The 26,337-nt window shown below is 39.6% G+C and overlaps 1 protein-coding gene across 1 annotated transcript in view; it reads right to left on the reverse strand.

Annotated features, from left to right (window-relative positions):
• The window catches only part of dhx30 (DEAH (Asp-Glu-Ala-His) box helicase 30), a 44,638-nt gene continuing 18,301 nt past the window's right edge, over positions 1–26,337 (reverse strand). The window contains exons 6-18 of the mRNA XM_028473547.1: positions 25,639–26,097; positions 24,251–24,634; positions 24,095–24,173; positions 23,167–23,271; positions 21,891–22,066; positions 18,765–18,971; positions 14,568–14,649; positions 14,309–14,502; positions 13,344–13,503; positions 11,182–11,339; positions 10,987–11,087; positions 9,720–9,859; positions 1–612 (exon numbers count right to left, since the gene is read on the reverse strand). Of these exons, the coding sequence (XP_028329348.1) occupies positions 356–612; positions 9,720–9,859; positions 10,987–11,087; positions 11,182–11,339; positions 13,344–13,503; positions 14,309–14,502; positions 14,568–14,649; positions 18,765–18,971; positions 21,891–22,066; positions 23,167–23,271; positions 24,095–24,173; positions 24,251–24,634; positions 25,639–26,097 (2,502 nt within the window). The 3' untranslated portion in view covers positions 1–355. The remainder of the gene's footprint in view (positions 613–9,719; positions 9,860–10,986; positions 11,088–11,181; positions 11,340–13,343; positions 13,504–14,308; positions 14,503–14,567; positions 14,650–18,764; positions 18,972–21,890; positions 22,067–23,166; positions 23,272–24,094; positions 24,174–24,250; positions 24,635–25,638; positions 26,098–26,337) is intronic.

A 26,337-nucleotide genomic window follows, 5' to 3' on the forward strand; every position in this document is an offset into this window, starting at 1 on the left:
TGATCTACATTCACATGGATTGGTTTAATTAGATGTAATGTAATTAAATGTAGTCAATCTTTGATGATATTTTGGTCAACAAAATTAACAGTGTGTGGAAAAAGGGAGTTTTTGTGACATGAAATGTTTTTAATGTTCAAACACTTTTCAACCAATAAATATGAACCAATAAGGTTTGTTTCCTCACAAAAAGAAAAACTTTTACTGTTACAATAAATATCATTATTGTCTCAGTGACCTTTGGCCTCTATTGAAACAGCTTTTCATAAAGCACAACAGCATCCACACTAACGGATTAGTCCTTTACCAACGTGGTCCAACAGGTGGTCCGCGGTCCACCTTGGTGGACATGTCCTCAGTCTAGCTGCTCAGTGCTGTCCTGATCCTGACCGTCAACGTCCACCTGCGTGTTGAGCAGCTCCACCAGTAAAGAGAGCAGACGCTGGTGCTGGGAGGAGGTGGTGTGTGCGTTAGCAGGGTTGCTGAGAGCGCGGTGCAGCATGGTGTGGATGGACGTACGGACCTCCCACAGAAGCTCCCAGGACTCAGCCGACAGCTGGCAGCGAACCAGAGAGCTACCAGGAAACGACACCTCCACCATGTTTCCTCTCACTGAAAACAAACCAGAGGAACCATTAGAACCAGGTTTGGGTCAATTATAATCGTCATTGCATAATTGATAATTAAAGCTGCAGTATGTAGAATCCTCTCTGCTCCATTTTGAAACAGAAACTGAAACTTAACCTCCCTTACCGGTGTCTTTGTGAACGCTGTAAGGCTGCGTTCGCACTGCAGGCAAATGCAGCTCAAATCTGATTTTTTGGGGGTCAAGTGACCTGGGGCCTCATTTATAAATGCTGCGTATGTACAAAAAAAGCATATGCCACATATAAACAAAGTTTGGGATTTATAAAAAAAAAAGAAAACCTGGCAAGATAATGTGTGCACCTCCACAGCAGCTCTGACCCTGCCGCACGCACAAAATCATGAGAAAGTGAGTGACGTGTGTGCCTACAAATAGTTTTATAATAATAGTAATTAAAATTACATGATCATTGCGCAAAACTGCTGATCAATTGGCTGCAACACCTGTCGCTGTTATAAAAAGGAACACAGTAATGCGTAAAGACGTACAACGGCTTTCTTGGCACTGCTGGAGGACGAGGTGCACCGGAGGAGAGAATAAAGACCAGTGAGAGGCAGGACCCCTCCATGGGAATGAGCTGCTGCAGAGTTCAATCCCATATCTTTGGCGCATATATATAGGGGTCTGTGTGTGTCCCCATCTCTGTTACACAGAGGGGATCCCCAACCACCAATGATCCTCCAGCTTTTTGTGAGGCTGAGCTCCGCCCCTTTCCTCCACCTGTTGAACAGACGTTCTTCCTATGGAGAGTGATCCACATTTTCTCCTCCTCTTTTATGTGTGATCGTTTATTTTTCACCTGTCACAGTCTGATGAGGCAACGCAACATAATCTGACTATCATTTGTAATGTTTACTGTCACCACATTACGCTCTCCTACGTGTGTCCAACGCAACAATTAAAAGGTACAGTCTGAAACTCTCAGATCCCTCCCTCCCCGTTGCTCTCTTGCCCTGCCTCCAAACTTTCCAAAGTCCCTCCCTCAGAGGAGCTAACAAGCTAATGTTAGTCTGACAGCAACATCACAATAATATAACATATTACTGCAGCGCTTCTCTCTCTCAATGTGCACACACCTCAGCAGCAGCAGCAGCAACACAGTGTCTCTTACAGCAGCTCACACGGGGGCTGCTGCACTCACAAACGACATGAACCACAGAGTTCTAGTGAAACAATTACAAATCTAACAATGTAAATCAAGCAGCAGTAATTATCTTTCAAGCAGAAAAGTCACCAATTCCATCTTCTACTCTTCCAGACCATACACTGTAAAAAAAGATGGCGCTAAAGCTCCGGGAAGGGGGCGGGGCCTGTGAGCAACAGCTGTCAGACAGTCCATCAAACACAATCCTGGCTTTGATTGGTTCTTTTTGCTACTTCGCGGTGCTTTCTGGCAATCTGGGTGGGGGAGTCTGTTTTTTTTCCCCCAATGAGCCTGTTTTTTTCACACAAACTACTAGTTTGATGTAAAGCTGTCCTTACATAGTGACAGCTTTAGTAAATATGACAAGTCACTTTTATAAAATTTGCAGACTGCACCTTTAAAACCTCCACCTCACATTGAGTGAAATTTGTTTTATTTACTCGTTTTCCCCCTCGATCCACCGTGAAATTTGTATTAGTGAATATTCATTTAGGGCGTTTACCGGACCTTTAATAGGCACCGTATGGGCGGAGCCTGACCTTTATTAGGCACCATGCGACAACTTTCGAGTTGATTGTGATTTATAAACGAAAAAGGCGTGGGACGTACGTTTACCCCTCGTTTATAAATTTTAAAAAAATAAAAATTTGTACGCACTTCCTAGTTTTTATCGTACGCCAGCTGAAGTGTGCGTACCTAAACACACTTTTATAAATGAGGCCCCAGATCTGTTTTTTTTTTTTAAAGCAGTGTGAACACTCAAATCTGACCCAGATTAGATTTAGGGTGAACTCACACTGGTAACTGGGGCCATTCTAAGCTCACAGCAGGAATCCCCCCCTCCCTGTACCCCCTCCCTGACACGGTAGAACAGACGTGATCACCAGCTCAACTCGGTTCCCACAGAGAAACACATCATCACGTTAATTTATGACACACGTATGGCGTTACGTCACCATTAAGTGACTCTGGGTTTGTTGTTGACAGTACATTCTGTTAATTTCATATTTTCTGTTGCGTAGGGTAACTATAAACCAAGATTTACCCAGACACGTGCTCTTTTCACGGACTGGGTTTCCCAGGGCCCCTGAACGCATCACGTTAATTTAAATGACCGTAACTCTGCTCATATTTGCTCTATCGGAGAAATTCCACCAGTTTATGAAAGATAATAAGTTGCTCTTTACAGCCAGTGTCGGTACATTGTGGTAATTTTACTCACACGTAACAGAAACATTAAAGATGCTGCTTTGTTTTGATGAAATCGACACAAGGAACAGAGAGAACCAAGTGAGTGAGAAAGAAAGATTAAAACAGACCAAATAACGGTGGATTTATTAAAAATGAAAGACTCTCTGATGATAAAAACCACCATGAATGGAGGATCAAATGGATTTGAAAACAAAGGAGGAAACTGAGCCTATAAAGGTAAGATCAGTTTAATTTATGGATCAATAAATGTTCTGATTTTGTGGAGCTAGTCTTTGTGTACATTAATATAAGTGTAAATAGATGATTTTAATGTGTGAGACAGTTTAGGACAGATTATTTGTGTGTTTGTTTAAACTTTGTGTGTGTGTCTGTGTCCATCTGATCATATTTATCTCCATCACTTTCAGTTTTCCTTTTGATGAACATGACATTATCTAACTCTTCTTTTATTTCTTCTTCTTTAAGTCCATGCAGAGTGGCCACGCCCCTCCCTGGACATTAAAACCATGAGCTGATCCTAGTTTCATCATCAGGTCTAGACCCATCACTTCTACAGACAACAGACAGAATGGGATGCACTTATTTATTGAAATGTATATTAAATGATTATTTATTGTTCTGTAATGTTATTTTTTAGATGTTTTTAATTGTTTCAATAATTTAGAGACTTTAGGAACAGATTGTTATAATGCATAATAAAGGTGATTTACTTGAATCAGCACTAATTTCAGATTGTTTTCAAGTCTTTAATACTTTAACAGGACAACAATGATGTGCAGAGCTGCAATAATAATAATAATAATAATAATAATAATAATAATAATAATAATAACCACTGATGGTGACATTGAGATCTCAATGTCACCATCAGTGAACTTCTTTTTTTTTTTGTAAATTATTCACTGGAAGCTTAGATATTGTGTGACAAAGATATCAAAGTTTGTTGTTTTGAGAAGAGTCATATTTATGATTAAAAGTTATGATTGTATTATATTCTAAAGTTTATAATTATCTGGTTCGTCTTCCTTTCTTTCTGTTCACAGCATAACTTTATATTTAGTTCTACAAAATGTGTTTACAGCTAATTTTACTGATTATTGTTACACATCATCCTGTATGTGTATTATATACAGTATAAATGTGTAGATTTAACTGTTGGAGAAACTATTTTATTAAATACAAAGCAAACGACATGTAAACAGAAAAACAAAGGTAGAAATAGTTTATTTAAATTATGAAATTAGTGAGTTGTTAAAGTGCTGAGGTGCAGTGGAGGGTCTTCTTCTGCAGAGACGTGATGATGAGGGGTTTGAGTAAAACCCATAATTCTATGGTAATTTTGAGGATATAAACATGTATATAAACACATTACTGGTATATTAACCCATATAAACCAAAATATATAGAAATGGGACATTTTACGGCTGAAATGTGTAACATATTACTGGTATTTTGAGAACAGGACACGTGTAGATTTCTGAGCAATTCAGTATAGTTGTGCAGGACTAACAGGAACTCCACATACTGATAATTGGTATTATCACATGTTCACTAACACGACACGACCTAAGAAGAGAAATAAAATAAGATTAAAAATAAATAAATAGTTTACAGTCTTGTTCCAGGTTCTGTTGTCATAATATTCCCATCCTTGTACTTCCAATGTTTAAATGTTTTGTTTTTAAGGTTCATGTTACATTTTGCAAAAGGTTGCACTTTATTTCTGGCTTATTGATTTTTGTTTGGAAAATTATTACCTTTCTTTCAGACATTTCATTTATTTGGGCTTGTATTTGTGATGTTCTGTTTTTGGTTACATTTAGATGAATAAATTAATACACTACACTTTGCTCCTCAAGACACTGTGTTTGTTTTCATTCTACAGAGTTAGTGAGTATGTGTCCCAGAACACTGAAACACCATATATATATATATATTTATATTATTTATACATTAGCAGCAGTACAATGTTCAATTTCTATTTTTTTCTGGGTTATATGGGTTAATATACCAGTAATATGTGTTTATATGTATATTTATACCCGGACCTGATGATGAGCTGCTACACTCCGTTACTGTCCCGCTGTCGGCTGAACAAAGAGAAGTCCTGACGGTCATGTTGTCCTCTTCCTCCATGAGTTCTCTGTGGTGTTCTTCATATATATCAGGAAACGCCAACTCTGAACTTTTCATCAGCTAACGAGCACTTCTGACACCGCTATCATTGCGGAATGCGGATGTTTATGTGCCGTAAAGCGTTGCGCGGTACCAACGTCATCACATTTTGCACGTGAGACGGGTTGTACGTGTGCATGCGCGACCACCTCTTCTAGCAGGACCATCGGGCCGTTAACCCCCCTGTGGTGCAGTTCACACCTACGCAGGCCAGACAATGGCCCCCCATGGTTTCACACATGCACAGAGCTGGTTAGGAACGGCCCTGGTTGCCAGTGTGAGTACACCCTTAGACACTTTCATATGGTCCTGAATCAGAAACAGATCAGGTTTTTCTAATGTGACCTCAGTGTGAACGGCCAAGCTGGATTTGTTTGTATTGACGTCACTTTATAGCAACAGCTGCAGCCGTGTGCGCGGTGCTGCTGCTGTGTGCACTGATCCACTGTCTCATGCACACACTGTGCACCTGTGTTTGACGTGCATGGATCTGTTCTGTTGTCATTAACAGTTTATTAATAAAAGCATTGCTTACCACTAAAATAAATGTAAATATGTCATTTGTATGAGAAACAATAGGTTTTAATTGATGGTATAAATACCTAATGTCTGTCAGACCTGTAGGTTTCATTTTTGCTTTGTCAGGTTCAGGTCAAAGATTGAATAAGGTTCATCAATTCAAAACAACTCAACTTTTGTATTATGTCATTATATATGTATTATTCATCATAAATGTCTGTTTAAAAGTAAATCAGCATCACAAAAAGACAAAACAAGATATTTGTGTCTCTTTTTCCACCTGATCATTTATTCTCCAGCTTCACTGCACAAAAACTTAGACAAACGCAACAATGTGCATTGAGGGTCGGTTTGGAGCATTAAGTATATATATATATATATATTAGGGATGTAACGATTAATCGTGAGGCAGTTAAAAATCGATTCATAGGTACCACGGTTCACGTCGATGCTCTGAAAATTGAATCGCAGTACTTTTTTTAAACAGCAGAGGGCACTATATATTAATCCTTCCAGAAGCGGACGTGACGGGCGGAATCTGCTACTATTTTCTTTCTGGCCGCCATTTACTGTTAAACATGCTCATAAATGATTCCTTACACCTTTAGCACCGAAAGAATATCTGTAATATTACGTGAATATCTGTAAAAGTCACGTTTTTCTATTAACTCTGCCTGCTAGCATAGCATCTCTTCTTCACTGGTGGAATAACTGCATGCCAACCGACCACTAGGTTACCAGCGCCCTCTGCTGGTCTAAACAAATATCTGACGTAAATACAGTAAAATGACTTTTTTTTTTTTTTAAAGTCCAATTGTTAAGGCACAAAATACATTTTCAGTTGCACTTTTAAAAAGAAAAAGAACTATTATGCAGTTTTGAATTGTTTACTATAGAACCAGAATTTAAATTAATAGGTTTCTTCTTCATTTGTATTATTCCTTTATTTATTTCATTCAAGATTTATTTTAAGTTAAATGCATCATTTTGAATAGTTTATCAAGGGATTCTTTTGACAATGAAAAATAAAAGGAAAATAGTACAGTATTTTCCCCAAAAAAAATAAAGGAATATTTTGAGTCATTTGTCAACATTCCCATTTTGTAAAATAAATTGTGAGAAAATCGTAACGTGAACCCAGTATCGTGAATCGAATCGTATCGGGAGTTGAGTGAATCGTTACATCTCTAATATATATACATATACAGTACATATACATATGGGAATCACCCTGAATGGCAAACCAAAGAACGCACAATGAAGGATCCCTCAAAGGGTACAGTCCCATCCAACTGTCGGCCAATAACCTGCCTCTCCACAACGTGGAAGCTCATGGCTGGCATCATAGTGGCTAAGATAAGCGGGCACATGGATCAATACATGAGCAGAGCTCAGAAGGGAATCAGTAAAAATACCAGAGGTGCCAAACACCAGCTCCTGGTTGACAGAACAGTCACTAGAGCCTGAAGAACCAGAAACCTGAGCAGTGCCTGGATTGATTACAAGAAAGTCTACGACTCAATGTCACATACTTGGATCATTGAATGCTTGGAGCTATACAACATCAACAAGACTCTCAGAACCTTCATTGCAAACTCGATGAGGTTGTGGAAAACCACCCTTGATGCCAATGGCAAGGAGACGCCCTGTCCCCACTACTGTTCTGCATAGGTCTGAACCCCCTCAGCCAAATAATCAACAAGACTGGCTGTGGATACCGACTCAGGAACGAAGCCACCATCAGTCACCTCCTCTACATGGATGACATCATGCTATACGCTAAGAATGAGTGAGACAGACACTGATCTATACCACCCAGATCTACAGCGCAGACATTGGGATGTCATTTGGACTAGAGAAGTGTGGTCAGATGTTGACTAAGAGAGGGAAGGTAGTCCACACAGAAGGGGTCTCACTCCCAGAAGGAACAATAGCAGACATTGAAGACAGTTACAAGTACCTCGGAATCCCACAAACAAATGGCAACCTCGAAGAGGTGACAAGGAAAGCGGCTACGGCCAAATACCTCCAATGAGTAAGGCGTGTCCTAAGAAGCCAGCTCAATGGCAAGAACAAGACCCGGGCAATAAACAGCTACGCCCTGCCAGTAATCAGATACCCTGCAGGAATAATAAGCTGCCCAAAGGATGAGATACAGACCACAGATGTTAAGACACCAAAGCTCCTAACCATGCACGGAGGGTTCCACCCCAAACCCAGCACCCTGAGACTGTACGCTACCTGTAAGGAAGGAGGCCGAGGACTAGTGAGCGTGAGAGCCATTATCCAGGATGAAACATCCAAGATCCATAAGTACATCAAGGACAAGGCTCCAACAGATGACGTGTTCAGTCAATGTCTCAGACAATGGGGAACAGAAGATGAGGTGCTGGAGGTTCCATCATGGGAGGACAAGCCCCTACATGGGATGTACCACCCAAACATAACTGAAGTGGTGGATATCAGGAAATGGTACCAATGTCTAGACAGAGCCGGACTAAAGGACAGCACAGAGACACTCATCATGGCTGCACAGGAGCAGGCCTTGAGCACCAGAGCAATAGAGGCCCAGATCTACCACACCAGACAAGACCCCAGGTGTAGACTGTGCAAAGAGGCCCCTAAGACAATCCAGCACATAACTGCAGGGTGTAAGATGCTGGCAGGGAAAGCTTACATGGAGCTCCATAACCAAGTGACTGGTATAGTGTACAGGAACATCTGTGCAGAGTATGGGCTGGAAACCACAAGGTCAAAGTGGGAAACACCTCCAAAGGTGGTAGAGAATGACCGAGCCAAGATCCTGTGGGACTTCCAGATACAGACGGACAGAATGGTAATGGAGAACCAACCAGACATTGTGGTGGTGGACAAAGAGCAGAGGAAAGCCGTTGTGGTTGTCATAGCAACACCGAGTGACTGCAACATCAGGAAAAAGGAACACGAGAAACTAGAAAAAGCTCAGTCACAGGAATTCATGACGGCACAAAGCTGTCCATTCTGCCTCGGTGTTTGTGGCTTTATTCTGTTGCTTCACCATCTCAGTCAGTCTTTTTCCTCTTGAGCTGCTGTGTCACTGTTATGTTTCATGCTGTTATGGAAACTTCTGCTGGAACGTCCGTCATTTCACTTGGTTGGTGAACGCCCCTTCAGTAGAGCAGCCAATAGTAAGGCCAAAAACAGCTCATAGAACACGTGTTTGTAGAAAGATCTCTGATTGGCTGAAGCCCATCCAGAAGGAGAACAGCTTCACTGTACACTCAGAATACTTTGATTACAATATACTCAAAGATTAGACAGTTTTAACCAAATGATGTACAAAAAACTTACATACTGCAGCTTTAATGACAGTAATGATGCAATTATAATTGTAATCGTAATTTAATAAAAATCTGGTGCTGTTGTAATCATATTTGAATTGTAATTGAGTTCAGATAATTGACTTTGTAAATCTATAAAAACTGACAATTCCAATTTCATTAAAGGTGAATCATGTTACAGTTCTATGTCTGACATATATGTAGTTAATAATTATTAAAATATGTTATCAACTTTACCTGTTATTTCTCTTTAGGATTATTTTACCATTTAAACTATATATAAATCTATGGGTAAAGTGACAAAAAAGGCTAAAACGTCCACACCATAAATATTAATACCAACATATTTATTGATTAGGAACCCTATCAATGTAATCAATAGATGATAAAGTAACTAGATGATGGATAATATTTATTAGTGTATTTTACAGATGATTTATGACATGGGTCAAACTGACCCATTAGCATTAGAGATGCTAACAGAAAGCTAACACAAGACGAATGTTACATTTAATAAGGTTATTTATTCAAGGATCAGTAATTGTGATTAAATGTAATTGAATTTTATTAATTGAGAACGTAATTGTAATTGACTTTCAGGGGGAAAATAATAGTAATTGTGGATAAATTCTGGTCAGTGTAATCCTAATTGAGTTGTAATTGAACATGAATAATTGTAATTGATCCAGAGAGGAGAACGTACCGGTCTCTGTGAGGTCACAGTCTGTGAGCAGCAGTAAGGCTAGAGGATGAACCACAGACGAGTCTCTGATGAACACCATTCCACTGGACTTCACGGCACCGAAGAAGGTCAACCAGCGACTCGGCAGCTTCTCCTGTCCTCTGTGGAGGTCAACATAGTTCTCAACCTTGGGCTCAAGGCCCCATTTGGGGTCACAAGACACTGGGAGAGGGTCCACAGATACCTTCAAGGAACTAAGAATATCTTTTTAACAAATTCAGCTGATTTTTTTTTTTTTCTGCAACTACACCAAACATATTTTAACCTATTTTCATCACTTTTTGTGTCATATTTTTGCTTCTTTTAATGTATTTTTGCTACATTTCTCCCATTTCTGACACTTCTACATCACATTTTAATGTCTTTTCTACTTTCCAGACATGTTCATCACTTATGTGACATTAGGTGTAAAAGTGGTAGAAATGGTTTATATGTTGACCTATTATTGTCACTTTTAACCTCTTTTTAACATATTTCATGATTTTTTTTGCCAAATTAACCACATTCACCATTTGTCATGTCCATTATTTACCAGTTTAAACTAATTGTTCCAATATTGACACTTTGAACCTTTTTTTTACCATTTTTTCTGTCTGTTTTTATCCACTATAAATTATAACTTTTAATCAATTTCTGTGTTTTTTAAAATCCCATTTCACCTCCTTTTCCACCATTTTTATTCACTTTGAACCATTTTATTAGTGATTAAAACCAGGATTTCCATCTTTAAGATGATTATAATAATAATAATAAATGTTCCTGGATAACAGTGGATATTATTCAGATGAATAAATAAATGTGGTTATCACAGATTCATAGAACAATAGACCATCATTTTACTGACTTTATGGATGGACCCCAAAAATCTCTCCTTTATTCCCCCTATAGATGGTCCTGTCTCCACATGACTGTTCTTCAATGTTCATGTCTGTGTTCAACCACCTTCAGCTACAGTGGGGGTCCCTGCTCTCTGGGACCTTTATTTTGGAGGGTCCCCACTCTCTGTGACCTTTATTTTTGGAGGGTCCCCACTCTCTGAGACCTTTATTTTGGAGGGTCCCCACTCTCTGAGACCTTTATTTTGGAGGGTCCACGCTCTCTGAGACTTTTATTTTGGAGGGTCCCTATTCTCTGAGACCTTTATTTTGGAGGGTCCCTGCTCTCTGAGACCTTTATTTTGGGGGTTGTGGGCTGAACATGTTGAGAACCAGTGATCCAAAGCACTCACCTGTTGACAGAGGAGCGGTGCAGCAGCACCTGGCCACTGGCGGTGCGCAGGGAGACACTGTTGGGACGAAAACGTCCTTTGAGGACAGAACCTTTCATCACCTAAACACAGAAACAGTTGATGGTTCCTGGTCTGCAGGGTTCCAGAACTACAGAACCTTAGTGGACCAGTGAAGGCTGGCTGTGGGTTCTCTACCTGGATGAGGTTGGGATAAAGTCCAGCGAGCAGCACCGCCTTTAGGAGCTCATCCTGCTCACTGTGTGTGTTGTAGACAGACTCAGGACTCTGACACTCACTGCCTCGAGACACAAGCTCAGCTTCACACAGATTCTCACTGAACTGAGAAATAAGACCTGCATAGAGAACACAGAAACCACACTGCTGGGATTCATGAGAACTAGAGTTAAATCTAATTAGATACTGTGTAATTATTTAATCTAAATTAAGGTGCCAACAATATTTGACACGAGAAGCAACGTTTTCCAGTTTAAATGTGTGTTGGTGAATGACTGAATAATAATGTGTAACATGAATAAATAATAATATGATATTATTCACAAAACACTAACTTATATTTAACTAAGATATATTCATGCTTTTATGGATGTTTAGTAAACTTTCTAAAACAAATGTGTTTTTGTATTGAAATAAAAACGTCCAGAACATTCCAGAGAAATATAAACTGAACAGTGTAAAATATTTATAATACCTGTAAATATCATGAAATAAACAGAACAACTGATGAATTTAGTCTGAAATAGTTTTTCTACATAACAGTTGATAAGTTGGGTCAGACGATGCTATCTGTAGCAGTGCTTCTAGCCCCGCCCACATCCTCTACCACAGAGTGGTCGACTGTCACTACAATCATTTATCACTGACTTTGTTCATTTGTCACTCATGGATTTATTATTGGTTCTGAACCCTGTCTGAGTGTCAGTGTGGATTGGAGACACTGTCTGCTCCACTAGGACCATTGTCCCTGCTAGCTGCTACATGTTAGCATTGAGGTGTTAGCTGCTACATGTTAGCATTGAGGTGCTAGCTGCTACATGTTAGCATTGAGGTGCTAGCTGCTACATGTTAGCATTGAGGTGCTAGCTGCTACATGTTAGCATTGAGGTGCTAGCTGCTACATGTTAGCATTGAGCTGCTAGCTGCTACATGTTAGCATTGAGCTGCTAGCTGCCACATGTTAGCATTGAGCTGTTAGCTGCCACATGTTAGCATTGAGCTGTTAGCTGCCACATGTTAGCATTGAACTGTTAGCTGCCACATGTTAGCATTGAACTGTTAGCTGCTACATGTTAGCATTGAACTGTTAGCTGCTACATGTTAGCATTGAACTGTTAGCTGCTACATGTTAGCATTGAGCTGTTAGCTGCTACATGTTAGCATTGAGCTGTTAGCTGCTACATGTTAGCATTGAGCTGTTAGCTGTTACATGTTAGCATTGAGCTGTTAGCTGCTACATGTTAGCATTGAGGTGCTAGTTACTACATGTTTAACATTGAGAGCTGCTACATGTTTATAACTAAGGTGCTAGCTGTTACATGTTTAGCACTGAGGTGCTAGCTGCTACATGGTTAGCACTGAGGTGCTAGCTGCTACATGGTTAGCATTGAGGTGCTAGCTGTTACATGTTTAGCACTGATGTGCTAGCTGCTACATGGTTAGCATTGAGGTGCTAGCTGTTACATGTTTAGCACTGAGGTGCTAGCTGCTACATGGTTAGCATTGAGGTGCTAGCTGTGGCTTTAGTTTTCGATCCAATCTTTTCATTTAAAATAAATTTAACTTCCAAGAAGCACAGCCACAATTTCTCCTCTGATTCTCCTGTTTCTTTTGTTGTGGTCTGTGCATCAGTATTATGGGTATACCGGGAACTTGTGACATGAGAAAGGTTCCTGATCATTTTGAAGTAAAAAAATAAATTTAAAAAAGCAATTGACTGCATTATTTTTTCTGCAATGAATGAATTGTGTTAAAGTCCCAGCCCTAATGGGAACACACTGCTGTAATTCATGAGAAAACACTCCAGTTTCCTCACCACCGGTTCATATACACCGTACGTTATGAATGGGTGAATGATCATGGTGGTATCATCAAGGATTGTTTTAAAAATGTGTATTTCTTTAACTCAGTCCAGAGAAAACAGTTGCTGAAGCTCTGACAAAATTACAAATTGTTTATCAGTTTTAACTTTCAAATCTAAAGAGCAGCTTTTTATCTTTCCATAAAATGTAAGCTTATTAATTTGATTTTCGGACACAGAAGATCATTCCTGATTTCTCACATTCTTTAAACACGTGTGAGAACAGAACCAATGGAGGATGAGTGTGAGGCTTTAAAGGTACCGTTGATGAAGCGGAGGCTGGATCTGGACAGGATGTGTTCTTCTAGAAACTTATCTCGCTGGTATCGGTTGCCCTCGTGCTGGACTTTCCTCCAGGTCTGAATGATGCGACTGAAGATCAGATAGTCGCTGTAGCTGGAGCCGCTCACAGTCTCTTTAGCCTGAACATACAGGACACACCATTCATGATTTAAAACCCTTTAAAGCTCCATTTTCTGGGCTTTGAACCAGGGTTGGGGTCAATTATAATTACAATTAATTACTTATTATATATTAATTATAATTAGAATTTGTTACAACTACTACAGTCCCTGTCAGAAGTATGTATTCATATAGTGGGGGCTTAAGTAGAGTTGTAAATTATGGCCAAATGAGTTTGTTTTTTGGAGTCATTATGTGTATTTTTGTATCTTTCTGTTGTGATTTTGTGCATTTTTTGTATAATTATTGTTTTTTGCTGCTTATTGTAGTGTGATTCTGGAATGATTTTGTGTATTTTTCTATCTTTTTGGTGAAGTTTTGTGCATTTCTTTTTGTCATTTTGTGTATTTTTTGTATAAATATTTAGTTTTGTGTATTTTGAGTCATTTAAATATTTTTCTTGTCATTTGATGTGAATGTGTGTGTGTGTCTTGCTACTCCGTGGCTCTCACACACAAGCTTTAGCCGCGCACATGACTTACATCAGGTATAATCAGTGAGACTTGAGAGCTTTACTAGTTTATCAGTGTGAGCACGGCTGCTCAGAAGCTCCTCCCCCCTCTCTGGTCTAAACTTTCTTCCTACAGTCTGTGTGTGCAGTGATTGGCTCTGGCAGCACACGTGACTCTAGCTCAGGTGAGGAGCTGTGTAGTGAACTAGACATAGATAAGGGTTAGGGTTAACCCTAACCTATAGATAAGGGATAATTGAAGACGTAATTGTAATGATAAATTGTAATTGAGCGTGACCCTGCATTCGTCCTACCTTCTTGACCAGCGCTCGGTTCTGCAGGCTGTTGTGGAACGGGTCCCTGGTGAGGCAGGCGGCCACAGACAGCAGAGGCAGGACACACCTGAATACTGAGCTCAGCACCAGCAACTTCCCCAGTCGCGGGTCACATGACATAAACGCCACACGCCTCCCCAGCGGGGTCAGGCTCTCCTCCTTATCCAGGACTCCTGGGTGGAAGAAAGCAGGTGAGCAGGTCTTCATCCCATCAGTCACAGCAGCTTTAGGAACTCACCGATGTCCTGCAGACTCTGGACGCCGTCCCTCACCGCTTCCTTCAGTGGACTGTCCAACACCTGGGACAGGAAGTCCACAGCCTGCACAAGGACAAGACGTGGTCAGTGGGTGTGGAGACCAGGAACGCAACAATACGAAACACCGTTTTTTGATGGCCCGGGACGTTTAAGTGTTTCCAGTGATGAGTGTTTTATGTAAATTTTAAAGAACAGAAAGGGATTAAGAAAAATAGTTACTTTTTAAATTTTAAACCTTTTTATTTTACTTTGAGGCAAAACTAAATTTATACACATTTCTGTGTGTTGTATTACATAAAACAAACAAAACTTAATAAAATACATATATACCAAGTGGGGTTTGACCAATATGGATTTTTTCAGGGCCAATAACGATAACGATTTTTTTTTAATCAGCCTTAGCCGATGACTGATATGGATTGCCAATATTTTGGAGCCAATATTTGGGGTCAATACTACTTTTTTAAATTACAAAATGATGTTAACAAATGGTACAAGTTCTAAAAAGTTTTAAAAAAGGAACATTTATTGAAATGAACAAAGGTGAGGTAGAACGACACCAAGTAAAAAATATTTAACAATTATTAAAAACAGTTGATGTAGAACAAGAACAAGTAAAACATATTTCTGTGCTCTGTAAATAATGCAGATCAGCAAATGCCGCAGCCCGCATCGGATGATGCCGATACACGTAAAAGACGCAAAAATCGGCCGATAATATCGGTTGGCTGATGTGATGTGATGATGTCATTAGTCCTACCTCTACACTGAGTACAGGGTTCTCACACATTCTTCGCAATGATTTTTCAAAACTTTTCCAAAATATTTGACCAAATTTCAATTACTTAATTCTGCAGCCCTAAGATCTTTTTCTGCGTAAGCATTTCCTGATTCTTAGCGTACGCCAGCTGAAGTGATCATACCTACGCACAGTTTTATGAGGCGGATAGCGAATTTGCGAGATCTCGTGATTCACGCTCAATGATGCTGTGGGTATGCAGCACTCTCACTTTGAGATGACGCTTAACATCTTTGGGATTTCATATATTTTAAACATTATAATAAAATAAAATTTCCAAAACTTTTCCAAAACAGTTCAAATATTCCATGATTTCAAGACTGGAAAATCAGTTTTTCAAATTTCATAACTTTTCCAGGAATTTTATGAGGTGGAGAAAAATAACACTTCCAGAGGACACAGTCCATATACAAACCAGCACAGGGGTCTGTAACCTTTACTCTACAAGGAACCATTGAACCTCATCTCACCTGGATTAAAGTCCTCCTGGAGCCATAAATACCTTCTCTATGAAGACAATACAGTGTATTACATTATATACAGTTATTATTATATAGAATAATGTTTGATTTCATTTATATTGATCATGTAAATGGAAACTTAAAAACAGTTTAAAATAAAATAAATTTACATCAATAAATAAAACAGTATCTTTATCTTCAAATTATTACACATCTCAGTTTATATGAACACAATGTTTATAAAGTAGATTTTTATAGTTAATGTATATGAAAGTCTATAAAAAGTAACATGAATATGATAACACATGATCATGTGATCAACACATGCTAATTACTCATTTCTTGCCACACATAAAACATACATATTTAACCTGTACATTGGTGGTTAAATGAATCTGTTCCCACACAATTAAAATCTGTATTTTCTTCCAGAAATAGTGTTTTTGTTGGTTTAGTTTCTTACCAGGGATTTAAAACTTAAGGTTAGTCACAGGTGCAGGAAAGTTGATGGTCTGTAGATGTTGCAGGACCATACTTGTCAAGTATCCCGTTTTGGCCGGGAAACTCCCGTATTTTACCCCTCTTTCCCGCCATCTTCCCGTATTAATATTTCCCTGTAAGTATCCCATATTTTAATGTAATAATAATTAAAAGATTCCTTATTAAAATGAACGCCGTCACTAGCCTCGTGAGAACTTCCACCTGAAATGCCTGAGTGGCAGTTCTTATGAGATTAGTGTCGACAGCGGCAATAAAAACATTCTGATGAAAAAAACAAAGAACTGGTGTAAATATGTTGTAAAATATAACAGAGTTTATCTTCATAAAGACCATCAGGATGTGACACAGTTACACGTTCTGTTAGATTAATAACTGATATTTTAACGTCTACCACAGCAGAAGGAACCACGTAAGTCACCATGAAAAATCATCCAATCACAAATGTGTCTAATAAGTCATTAGTGAATACCAGAGAACCACATGAGCATGAGAAATTATAATAAAATATGTAATAAAATAAAATATTAATGTTGAACTTAGACAAGCAACGTGAAATTAACAGTAAATATGCAACGTGTTGTATATTTACTGTTAATATATTAAATAATGCTTCATATACACATTTATGTTATAATTTAGGCTGTTTTACAATTTAGGAATTAGGGCTGGGAGATATATCGAGATTAAAGATGTATTGAGTTTTCCATTTTGGCAATATAGAAAACTATAATATTTCATATATATATATATATTAGGGATGTAACGATTCATTCAACTCCCGATACGATTCACGATACTGGGTTCATGATACGATTCTCTCATGATTTATTTTACAAAATGGGAATGTAGACAAATGATAGATGATAGAAAATACTGCATTATTTTCATTTTATTTTTCATTGTCAAAAGACTCTCTTGATAAACTATTCAAAACAATGCAATTTAACTAAAAATAAATCTTGAATGAAATAAATAAAGGAATAATACAAATGAAGAAGAAGCCTATTAATTTAAAATCTGGGTCTATAACAAACAATGCAAAACTGCATAATAGTTCTTTTTCTTTTTAAAAGTGCAACTGAAAATGTATTTTGTGCCTTAACAATTGGACTTAAAAAAAAAAACAGTCATTGCCCTGTATTTACGTCAGATATTTGTTTTGACCAGCAGAGGGCGCTGGTAACCCAGTGGTCGGTTGTGATGCAAATATTCTGTGCAGTGAAGAAGAGATGCTATGCTATCAGACAGAGCTAATAGAAAAATGTGACTTTTACAGATATTCACGTAATATTACAGATATTCCTTCGGTGCTAAAGGGGAAATGAATCATTTATGAACATGTTTAAGAGTAGAAGGCCGCCAGAAAGAAAGTAGCAGCAGACTACGCCCGCCGCCAGACTTTATTTGATAAAATTATCTCGATTTATATCATAAATCACCATTTTGAGAAAAATATATTGAGATATGAGTTTTGGTCCATATCACCAGCCCTAGTAGGAATGTTCACAGCGTTTTAATGTTAATAAAGGTCGACCTATCAGATTCTAATCACATAACTGTATTTAGTAAGTGGTTGATAAGTGTGTATTTTAGATTTCTTGTACATCTATATTAAAATATAAGGAATACTGGAGCTTGGTTGAGCAGGTGGGACGGCTGGTAGTGGCCACCAAATTTCCCTTATTTTCAAATCCAAAACTTGACAGGTATGTGCAGGAGATGAAGTAGGACGGTGGCCAAGCTATAGGAAGCCATTGCATAAAAGTCAAAGAGCCACATTAGGCTCCAGACCTAGAAGAATATTCATTCAAATATAAAATAAACAAACAAATTCATTACTTTCAATTAGGGATGGGTACCGAATACGGTACAATTTAGGTACCGACCGAATTCCTTTGGTACTCCCGGGTACCGATTCACGTAAAGTCAACTGGTGCCATGTTTCGGTACCGAAACGCATCGGTGCAACTGTTAGGCAGTGGAATACTAGAAGTGTGCCAATACATCGATTATTAGATTATTCGACACATGAGGATTTGATACCGATTCATAAATGTTAAAAAAATCCATTCTTTTTCATAATACAGTAACTACATGACAGGACCACAACCACTGATCGCAGAATGAAAATGAAAGTTACGGATGCTGCCGACACCTGAAAGAACAAACCAGGTGAAGGAGCGATAGCAGCAGCAACTCTAATGCTACAGTTACTGAGCGTGAAATTCACGAGAGATACGTCCTCATTGGGCGCATTTCCTCCACGGGGATGTGCTGCGACCGGCTAAGTGGCCTGGAAGGGCCTGGAGGCGAAGGCACCGTCCCACTCCCAACTCACCGCTTGCCGAGGCAGTGGACATGGTTACCTCGCTGAGCACTCTCCGCTCTACGGCGGGGACAGAGACCATGGAACGCACCTTGCTGTTGGGGCTGTGGATCTTGGCCTGCATGATCAGACTCTCCAGAGGAGTCCGTAGGATCTCTGGGACAGGAAACGGCATCAGGGCTTCCATCTGTCTCCTGGTGAACAGGTGGTAGGAGTGACCCGGCTGACATCGCCCCGCTCTGCCCTTTCTCTGAGTGACGTTGGAGCGGGAGATCCAAACCGTGTCCAGACAGGAAACCTGAGAGATAGAAGGAGGGTGAGGGTCATAGCTAACCTTTGAGTGAGGGTCGTGGCTAACCTTTGAGTGAGGGTCGTGGCTAACCTTGGTGTGAGGGTCGTAGCTAATAGCTAACCTTGGTGTGAGGGCCATAGCTAATACAGGGTGACTACAGGTAGGTAAGACCTTTTTAATACCACGTTAAATTTTTTTAAGACCAACCTTAAGATGGAAATACAGACCAAAGGGGAAATTTATTATTTTACAATTAAAGGCATTGATGTCAGTTAATAATGTAGAATAAAATAAGAAAAAATTAAAATAATCAGTTCAAGAACATTCTTCAGATGTGGGTATTAATGTGGAAAGAGAACAAATAAACATCGTCCTAAATGATATTTATTGTAACACAATTATCAACATTTAATATCAGTGGACAATAACCCAGAAATCAAAATTAACTGGAACCTGTGACCAAACCAAACACCAAAGTGCTTTTACCAGATCCTTCACCGTGTAATGCCATATGTGGAGCTTTGATCTAAAACTAGGCCTTCTAAGAAAATGTAAATAACTCGACTGGGTTTTCAAGCCACTTGTCATTAAAGGGGACATATCATGCTAAATCCACTTTTTTAGTCCTTAAATGCATTTTGTTGAATAGTTAGAGTGCTTAGAAGTACAGAAAAAATCTAATTAGTCTCTTCAGGTGCTCGGTAGATATCTTTATATTCTGTTTTGCTCAGATTTTTCAATCTGTTTCGATTTTTCTATTCTCTATTACGTTTTTTCAACCGTAATATGTCACGGAGCTACCCGCGAGCGGCTACAAGATAAACCTCGGGCTTCCTTTTCAGTAAAGCCACGGGGGAACTCAAAACACAACATGCATACGCAAGAAGATTCAACAGACAGAACAGGAAGTTATAAACTACCGGGTCCTCGGGGTCACACGTAACTTTGTTGGTATTACACTCGACCTGCGTCTTAACGCAACGGCATCATTCAGTGCTTGAAGCACCGCCTATGGCGGTCAGGAAGGGTGAAATAGAACGAACGCGCACACACACAAAGTACAAGTACCTTAAAAATACTTTAAACCCATTACAGTACATGACTTTATTTTAACACGTCTAAATGCAATTAATCCAGCCTCACTCCATTACAGACCAGTGTCCTCACTAACACCAGGTCAAAAATGTAAACTTGTGTCTTAATCTTTAAACTATTACCACCATTGTGTACAATTTAAGTTTATATGTAAGGCACATTTAAACCCTGCTTAAGCTGATGAAACTAAGAAATAAAAAAATCTCCCACACACAAACACTCGTGTGCGAACGCTAGCGTCAGACTAGCTACCAGAGGGGCTAACAAAACATTTAGTCTCTTCCAAACAGAACAAATGTAGGATGTTGTAGTGATTTACCTGCTGAGCTCCTTTACTACTTCGGCCGAAGTTTGTTCTCCGCCTCCGCATCCAACTTGCTCTGTTGACTCGCTCTTTATTTTTTTTTAACAAAAACTTTATCAACAAAGCTCTGCAGGTGAAGCAAACGGCTGGGCATCACGGTCAGTGACGCATTAATCGCACAATGCAACGAATCGATGAAATGTTTTGCAACGCTTTTAATCATCAATTTGTATTGATTCGTTGTTCAGCCTTTGACTGAAGCACATTTAAGACCTATCTGATCTGAATTTAAGACAATTTAAACCTTTTTAAGGCTTTTTATTTGTAAAAAAATATTTAAGACTTTTTAAGGACCTGCGGTCACCCTGTAATAGCGAACCTTGGTGTGAGGGTCGTAGCAAATAGCTAACCTTAGTATGAGGGTCGTAATAAATAGCTAACCTTAGAATGAGGGTCGTAGCTAATAGTTAACCTTAGAATGAGGGTCGTAATAAATAGCTAACCTTAGAATGAGGGTCGTAGCTAATAGCTAACCTTAGAATGAGGGTCGTAGCTAATAGCTAACCTTAGTATGGGGGTCGTAGCTAATAGCTAACCTTAGAATGAGGGTCGTAGCTAATAGCTAAGCTTAGAATGAGGGTCGTAGCTAATAGCTAACCTTAGTATGAGGGTCGTAGCTAATAGCTAACCTTAGTATGACGGTCGTAGCTAATAGTTAACCTTAGAATGAGGGTCGTAGCTAATAACTAACCTTAGTATGAGGGTCGTAATAAATAGCTAACCTTAGAATGAGGGTCGTAGCTAATAGTTAACCTTAGAATGAGGGTCGTAATAAATAGCTAACCTTAGTATGAGGGTCGTAATAAATAGCTAACCTTAGTATGAGGGTCGTAATAAATAGCTAACCTTAGAATGAGGGTCGTAATAAATAGCTAACCTTAGAATGAGGGTCGTAGCTAATAGCTAACCTTAGAATGAGGGTCGTAGCTAATAGCTAACCTTAGAATGAGAGTCGTAGCTAATAGCTAACCTTAGTATGGGGGTCGTAGCTAATAACTAACCTTAGTATGGGGGTCGTAGCTAATAACTAACCTTAGAATGAGAGTCGTAGCTAATAGCTAACCTTAGTATGGGGGTCGTAGCTAATAACTAACCTTAGTATGGGGGTCGTAGCTAATAACTAACCTTAGTATGAGGGTCGTAATAAATAGCTAACCTTAGAATGAGGGTCATAGCTAATAGCTAACCTTAGTATGAGGGTCGCAGCAAAAAGCTAACCTTAGAATGAGGGTCGTAGCTAATAGCTAACCTTAGAATGAGGGTCGTAGCTAATAGCTAACCTTAGTATGAGGGTCGCAGCAAAAAGCTAACCTTAGAATGAGAGTCGTAGCTAATAGCTAACCTTAGTATGGGGGTCGTAGCTAATAACTAACCTTAGTATGGGGGTCGTAGCTAATAACTAACCTTAGTATGAGGGTCGTAATAAATAGCTAACCTTAGTATGAGGGTCGCAGCAAAAAGCTAACCTTAGTATGGGGGTCGTAGCTGTGCTCCTTGTGGGTTCCTGCGTCCACCACATGAACAATGTCATCGATGGTAATGGAAGTCTCTGCGATGTTGGTGGCCAGGACGATCTTCCTCCGTCCCTCCGGGGGGCGCTGGAACACCACTTGTTGGTCAGCCACGGAGAGGCTAGAGTGCACTGAAGCAGAGGTTGGAATGGATCAGCATCTGAACAGGACCCTGGAAACCTGTGGTTCCCAACCTTTTTTGGGTTGTGACCACAAATTTCTGGCAACAGAGACTTTTTTTGTTAAACATTCCTTTTTGATCATGCTTGTGATACAGCAACGAGATGCGCCAGCTCATCGTATATATTTTAGGAGGTGAAAGTATGGAACACAGTTTTTTGAGATTGTAGGTGGCTTTAAATTTGAAAGGGAATCTTTTTTTTTTTTTTTATACAAAAATATATTTATTCATATTATCATTTAAACGGGATCTATGCTAATTTTCACCCATCTCCATTTGTTCTAAGAACAAATGTTTTCCAGAGTTTTAGCCTCTGAAAAATCACTTTCTGAGCAACTCTACACAAACAGGCTGTTTTGAGTCCTACTTATGCATATTCATGAGTGGGCGTGTCTATAGACGCTGACTCACTTCCTGTCTCGCTCTTTTACAGGGTGATCAGTGATCACTAAAGTGATTTTATTTTTGCTATCCACACACTGTTATTGTTTTCAGCCAAAAAACTGCACGACAATGAAACACTAAGTCCGTCTCAGCAGCAGCAGCAGCCATTCACACTCTCACTAGAGTGTTAATCTGCTGAGTCACTTTCTCCATGGGTGGAGTTACCAGCGGAGGGGAGGGTATTTTCTTTCACTATTTGACTTCACAAATGTCACAAATGTGTAAAATTTGAAACGGAGCAATTTTCTCTGTGTTATCAGACTAACACAAATCATAAACAAATGACTGGATGGATATATTTTGTGTTCTGGTGGACACTCACGTTACCTCATATGTGATAAAAAAAAAACTGCAAAAGTGGATTTTTCATAACATGTCCCCTTTAAATATAATTTTTTTTTACATTTTTAAACTATTTTTGAAAATTAAATTTGAATTTGAGGAAGTTAAAGAATAGAATACAGTTGTTTGAGATTGTGTGATGGTGTTTTATTTGAAAATTAATAATAATCTAAAAAATTGATACTTTTTATTCATTTTTATTAATTACTAGACATTGCAGGCGACTGTATATGGGTTGAAAAAGCCGTAAAGGCTGTTCCTTACGAGGCACAATCATCTGTGATCCAGAGGAAAAGCGTGTTCTAGATTCCAGGTTCTCCTGAACACTCCTGATGTCCTGCCATCCAGGGAGGAAACACAGCACAGCTCCTGAACACAAACACAGCACGGTTGGGCTCAATTACAATTACATATTCAATTACAACTCAATCATCATTACCATGTGGATTTGTTAGTGCTTCAAAATGACTATTATTGTAATTTGCATTACTTAAATAAAGTTGAATTAAATTACTATGACCAGCATTTTTCACAATTATTATTTTCCCCCTGAAAGTCAAATACAATTACATTATCAATTGCAATTAATCACAATTACTGAGCCTTTACTAAATATCACTTATTAAAGGTAACCATCCACTTGTGTTAGCATCTCTAATGCTAACGGGTCAGTTTGACCCATGTCTTTAATCAGCAGTAAAATACACTAATAAATATGATCTATCATCTAATTAGTTTCTCATCTATTGATTACCTTGTTAGGCTTCATAATCAATGAATATATTGGTATTAATATTTATGGTGTGGACGTTTGAGTCTTTTATCTGTCACTGTACACATAGATTTATATATTTTAATGGTAAAATGATCCTAAAGAGAAGTGACAGGTAGTGGGAACATAAATATGAATATATTGATGTGAAACATATTAACTATTAACTCTGTATGTGTAAGACATAGAACTAACTCACCAGGTTTGAACTTAATTATCATGTAATGAAGAGTTTTTGTAGAATTTCAATTACAAAATCAATTATCTGAACAAAATTATATTTCAAATATGATTAAACCAGCAACAGATTATTTTAGTTACAGTGACAATTATAACTACACCATAAGTGTAATTAATCGTTAATTACGCGATCACAGTTGTAATTGCACCCAACCCTAATTAACAGTGTGTATTGGTCACCTGGCTCTCCGTGCCTATCAATGTGCTCTATGACATCTGCCACTAAATGGTGATCCAGAGAAGCCCCGTCTGAACGGACCTGGAGCAGCAAAGATCAAACGGTGACGTTAGAGGAGGAAGAAAAGAGAAATCATCAGTGAAACTAGGTTAAAGGACCTGTTTGTTCTTCTCAGCCACCCTTACATCGACCGAGGGTCGACCCATGTCCCTCAGCACGTCCTCCAGGTACCGGTCCTGCACCGGGTGCATAAACCCAGGCACTCTGACGATGGGACAGTCCCCGAAATAGTGCGCCAGGCGGTGGTTGTCCCCCGTGGCGCTCATTAGCAACACCCGCAGGTGGGGGTTCTCCTTCAGGCAGGAGCGCAGCAGGGCCAGCAACAGGTCTGTGTTGATGTCCCGCTCGTGAACCTCGTCCACGACCACGTGACTGATACCCTCCAGGTGTGGGTTGGACTGGAGCTTCTTCAGCAGGACTCCCACAGTCAGGAACAGCATGGAGCCCCCGCTGTGTGCCGGGGGGCGGCTCTCTAATCGAACCTACAAACACAAATCATTTTTTAGTTTGAAATCATGTTTTAAAGTAACAACATCCAACATCTCACACATACGTAGTTAATAATTATCAAAACATGTTTCAGATCAACTTTTCCACTACCTGTCACTTCTCTTCACGATCATTAAAATACATCAAATCTAGAAGTATAAAAAGCTTAGATGCCCACACCAAAAATATGAATACCAATATTTTCATTGATTAAGAAACCTAACACGACAACAATCATAGTTTAATGTATTTTACATTTTTTCGTTGGCAAAAAATTTCATTATGGATTTGTTGAGTTGTGGGATTTATGTCACTGAGCCGTTTAATTCACCTGCAAAGCTTTGTGTGTGCGCGCACCATGAGTTTTTGTGGGCGTGCACAGAGTTTGTGTGCGCAGGCACCACGAGCATGTGGGTGTGCGCATCACGATTTTTGTGTGCAAACAATGGCTTTTTATGTGCGCGCGCACAAGTGACTGTGAGCACACGCCACGAGTGTTTGTGGGCGTGTACAGTGTTTGTGTGTGCGTGAGAGACACTTATTTCAGTTTAATCAGCTTAAGCAGAGTTTAAATGTGCTTTATAGATGTTGTTAAAAAAAACAGTTTATAAATTGTGATCAATTGTAATTGAACTTTAGTATTTGAGAACGAAATTGTTATGACTTTCAGGGGATTCATAAAAAATTGTTATTTAATTGTAATTGGCAAAAATGCTGTGCTCTGAAAGTTAAAAAGATTGTACTTCTTGTAGTGTTGACCTCTGACAGCATGTTCACACAAGGAGGGGAAAAAAAAACTGAAATCATACATGAGTTGTAATTGAACATGAAATTAAAGACGTAATTGTAACTTGTTATGAAATTGAGCATCACCCTGCCACCAGCAATGGTTAACTGGTTTCCTCCCAGTCCTAAAGCGTGAAACACTCACACAGTGACAAACTGTGTGAGTGTTTCTTTCACTGTTCTGATTGGACAGACTGGTCAGGTGACCTACCTGATATCCCACGCAGTGTTTGAGAGCCGGACCCAGCTCCTGCGCCACCCGATGAGCCACGGACACGGCGCTGATTCTGCGAGGCTGGGTCACCAGGACGTTGCAGTGGGCACCGACGCCTCCCCTCACGTGCTCCTCCAATAGGAAGCGAGGAATCCTCGTGGTCTTACCGCATCCCGTCTCCCCGGCGACCACCACCACCCTGGAAGAGGCCACGGCCGCGATCACACGCTGCCTGTGGGCGTCGACCGGGAGCGCCAAGTGCAGTCCGGGGTCCGCTTGCTCCCACTGGTCCTGCAGGCGGGCGCTCAGATGGAGAGCCTGGTGCTCAGAGAGAGGGCGGTACGGGCGGCCCGTGATGGCGTCGCTCACACTGTCCTCTTCCTCAGGGTCCGCCTGCTGCTGTCCCCTCGCCTCCTCCTCCTCCCACACTCTCTCAACTTCTGCTGCCACTGGGAACTGTGGGCGTAGCAGGGATTACATCGAGGAGAAAAAGTACTGACATATCTACTCAGTACAAGTACAAGTTAGTCGTACATTAAATACTCAAGTACACAAAAAGTAGCTCAATTAAATAGTACTCAACGTAAAAGTTACTAAATACTTTCACCCCTCACGTTTATTGTTGGTAATAAATCTTGGTACGGTTCCCTTACATACAGTAACACTTCAAATACATAATAAAATAACACCAATGAA

Source organism: Gouania willdenowi, chromosome 17 (genome assembly GCF_900634775.1).
Source record: "Gouania willdenowi chromosome 17, fGouWil2.1, whole genome shotgun sequence".
NCBI classification, from domain to species: Eukaryota; Metazoa; Chordata; class Actinopteri; order Blenniiformes; family Gobiesocidae; genus Gouania; species Gouania willdenowi.